Raw genomic sequence first — 2,426 nt, 5'->3', positions numbered from 1 at the left:
TTCTACGTGGATTGTTGTTAAAGGTGCTATACGGTAATTTGATTTGTGATTGTTAAACTCTCATACATGGTGTATTGACAATGCGTGTGTGGTTGTGAGATGTGTAGTCAAGTAGACCGATGGACATAAGGACATGGTGTGATATCAATAATGTCTTCATTTCCATAACTTGAGCTACAACTCATCTCTCTGTGATTTGGAGTACTACTTGACTTCTATCAAATCTCATACAAACCACCCAGGTGCCTGACAGTTGGTGCAATAAGTTACGTTGCTTGAACTCTTCAAAAATGTTGATGGATGAGTGTCGAATTCTCTAAAAAGTAGTCCATTTTGGAGTATCTGACACAAACGCGACATCACTTTTTGAAGAATCCCAGCAACATAGAGTATATAAGCACTTCAATAATCCTAATAATTGCTATAAAAATCAAAAAAAAAAAAAAAAAAGATAGAAAAATTACTCCTTTTGTTTCAATTTGTTTGTACTACTTTCTCTTTCTCTTTTAGTCTATTTCTTTTTTCGACAACTCTTCAATTTCAACTCTTAACATGACATGTTTAAGTCCACAAAATTAGAGTACATCTTGACACGCTTCACATATCTCTAATTTAAAACCACAACATTCAGAATCTTAAACTTCGTGTCAAGTCAAAACCAGACAAACAAACAGAGTTAGAGCAACATAGAGTCTGTAAGTACTTCAATAATCCTAATAATGACAACAAAAAACAAACAAAACCCAAACAATAGAAAAATTACTTCTTTTTTGTTGCAATTTATTTGTCCTACTTTCCCCTTTAGTCCGCTTCAGAATAATCTCTCTTCCTCTTATTGACAACTCTTCAATTTCAACAAAATTAGAGCACATTTTGACACATTTTACATATCTTTAATTTAAAACCACAACATTCAAAATTTTAAACTTCGCGTTAAGTCAAAACCAGACAAACAAACAGAGGTAAAGCAACATAGAGTCTATAAGTACTTCAATAATCCTAATAATTACAACAAAAAACAAACAATAGAAAAATCACTCCTTTTCTTTCAACTTTCCACGTGATATGTTTAAGGCAACAAAATTAGAGCACATTTTGACACGTTTTACACATCTTTAATTTAAAACCACAACATTCAGAATCTTAAACTTCGAGCCAAGTCAAAATCAGACAAACAAACATAGTTAGAGCAACATGGAGTCTATAACTACTTCAATAATCCTAATAATTACAACAAAGAACAAACAAGAAGACAAACAAATAGAGTTAGAGCAACATAGAGCCTATAAGTACTTCAATAATCCTAATAATTACAACAAAGAACAAACAACAAGACAAACAAATAGAGTTAGAGCAACATAGAGCCTATAGGTACTTCAATAATCCTAACAATTACAACAAAAAGACAAACAACAAGACAAACAAATAGAGTTAGAGCAACATAGAGCCTATAGGTACTTCAATAATCCTAACAATTACAACAAAAAGACAAACAAAAACCAAACAACATAAACCTTAGCATTCTTGAAAGTACCTTAAAGACTCTTTCATTGAATACACCAGGAAGTAGCTGAAGATCATTAGGTCCACCACCATCACTAAAACCCCAAGTCCTACAAACACTCAACCCCATTTCACTTCCTTTTTTCAACATCTTAGACACCCTAAATCTTGAATATTCCCAAACACTTTCTTCCATTAACCAATAAGAATTCCACCCATTAATATACAGTTCTTGAAAATGTAAATCTTGAGTCTTTTGATCATCATTCTTGATGTAAAATCTAGTTTTATTAACACCAACAAAACCCATGTAAGGTTGTTTTACAAAGATTTGTGGGAAAGAGAAATTAAGGTTGTCTTTGAAGTTCAAGTATAAAAGGAACAAAATGGTGAAAATGCCTAGTGCTGGATATAGCTTTTTGTCTCTCCATTGTGTGTCCATTTGGAAAAAAAAAGTTTTGTTGGTTTGTTTTATTGTGAGAAATGTGTTAGTTGTTATAAAGGCCTTTTTTAATTGCCCACCTCTTCAAAATTTGGTGTAAATTTGTTTTATTTTATTTTATTAGGAAATATACTCGAATCAAATATGCTACGACACACTCCAAATTTTACAAAACTTCTATTACTCTTGAATAGTGGCGGATCCACCTTGTAATCAGGGGGTTCAATCTGAACCCCCTTCGACGAAAAATTATACTATTTTTATACTATTCGGTCAAAAATATTTTTATGTATATACAGTAGATGTTGAACCCTCTTCGACTAGTCAATATGTTTACTTCCGAACCCCTCAGTGGCGTATTTTGTAAATCTTTTTAAATGATGTGGGTCTCATTTAAGGTAATAAAGGTGTCATATCAGAACAAAAAGATAACAAAAATACGCTAAAATTGAGCTCTGGGAATGATAGTATTCCTGTGAAG

The 2,426-nt window shown here is 32.2% G+C and overlaps 1 protein-coding gene across 1 annotated transcript; it reads right to left on the bottom strand.

The window, feature by feature from the left end:
• Window positions 1-1,533: 1,533 nt before the first annotated feature.
• Window positions 1,534-1,988, bottom strand: LOC124894941 (mannan endo-1,4-beta-mannosidase 5-like; the record flags this gene model as incomplete). The annotated part of the gene is given in 1 exon segment (XM_047405428.1): window positions 1,534-1,988. A coding segment is annotated over 1 exon segment (412 nt), but the record flags the coding sequence as incomplete, so codon positions are not given.
• Window positions 1,989-2,426: the final 438 nt, after the last annotated feature.

This window comes from Capsicum annuum, unplaced genomic scaffold (assembly GCF_002878395.1).
Source record: "Capsicum annuum cultivar UCD-10X-F1 unplaced genomic scaffold, UCD10Xv1.1 ctg78476, whole genome shotgun sequence".
Lineage (NCBI taxonomy): Eukaryota > Viridiplantae > Streptophyta > Magnoliopsida > Solanales > Solanaceae > Capsicum > Capsicum annuum.
Note: the sequence above shows the minus strand (reverse complement) of the source record. Positions and strands in the feature narration are given on the sequence as shown.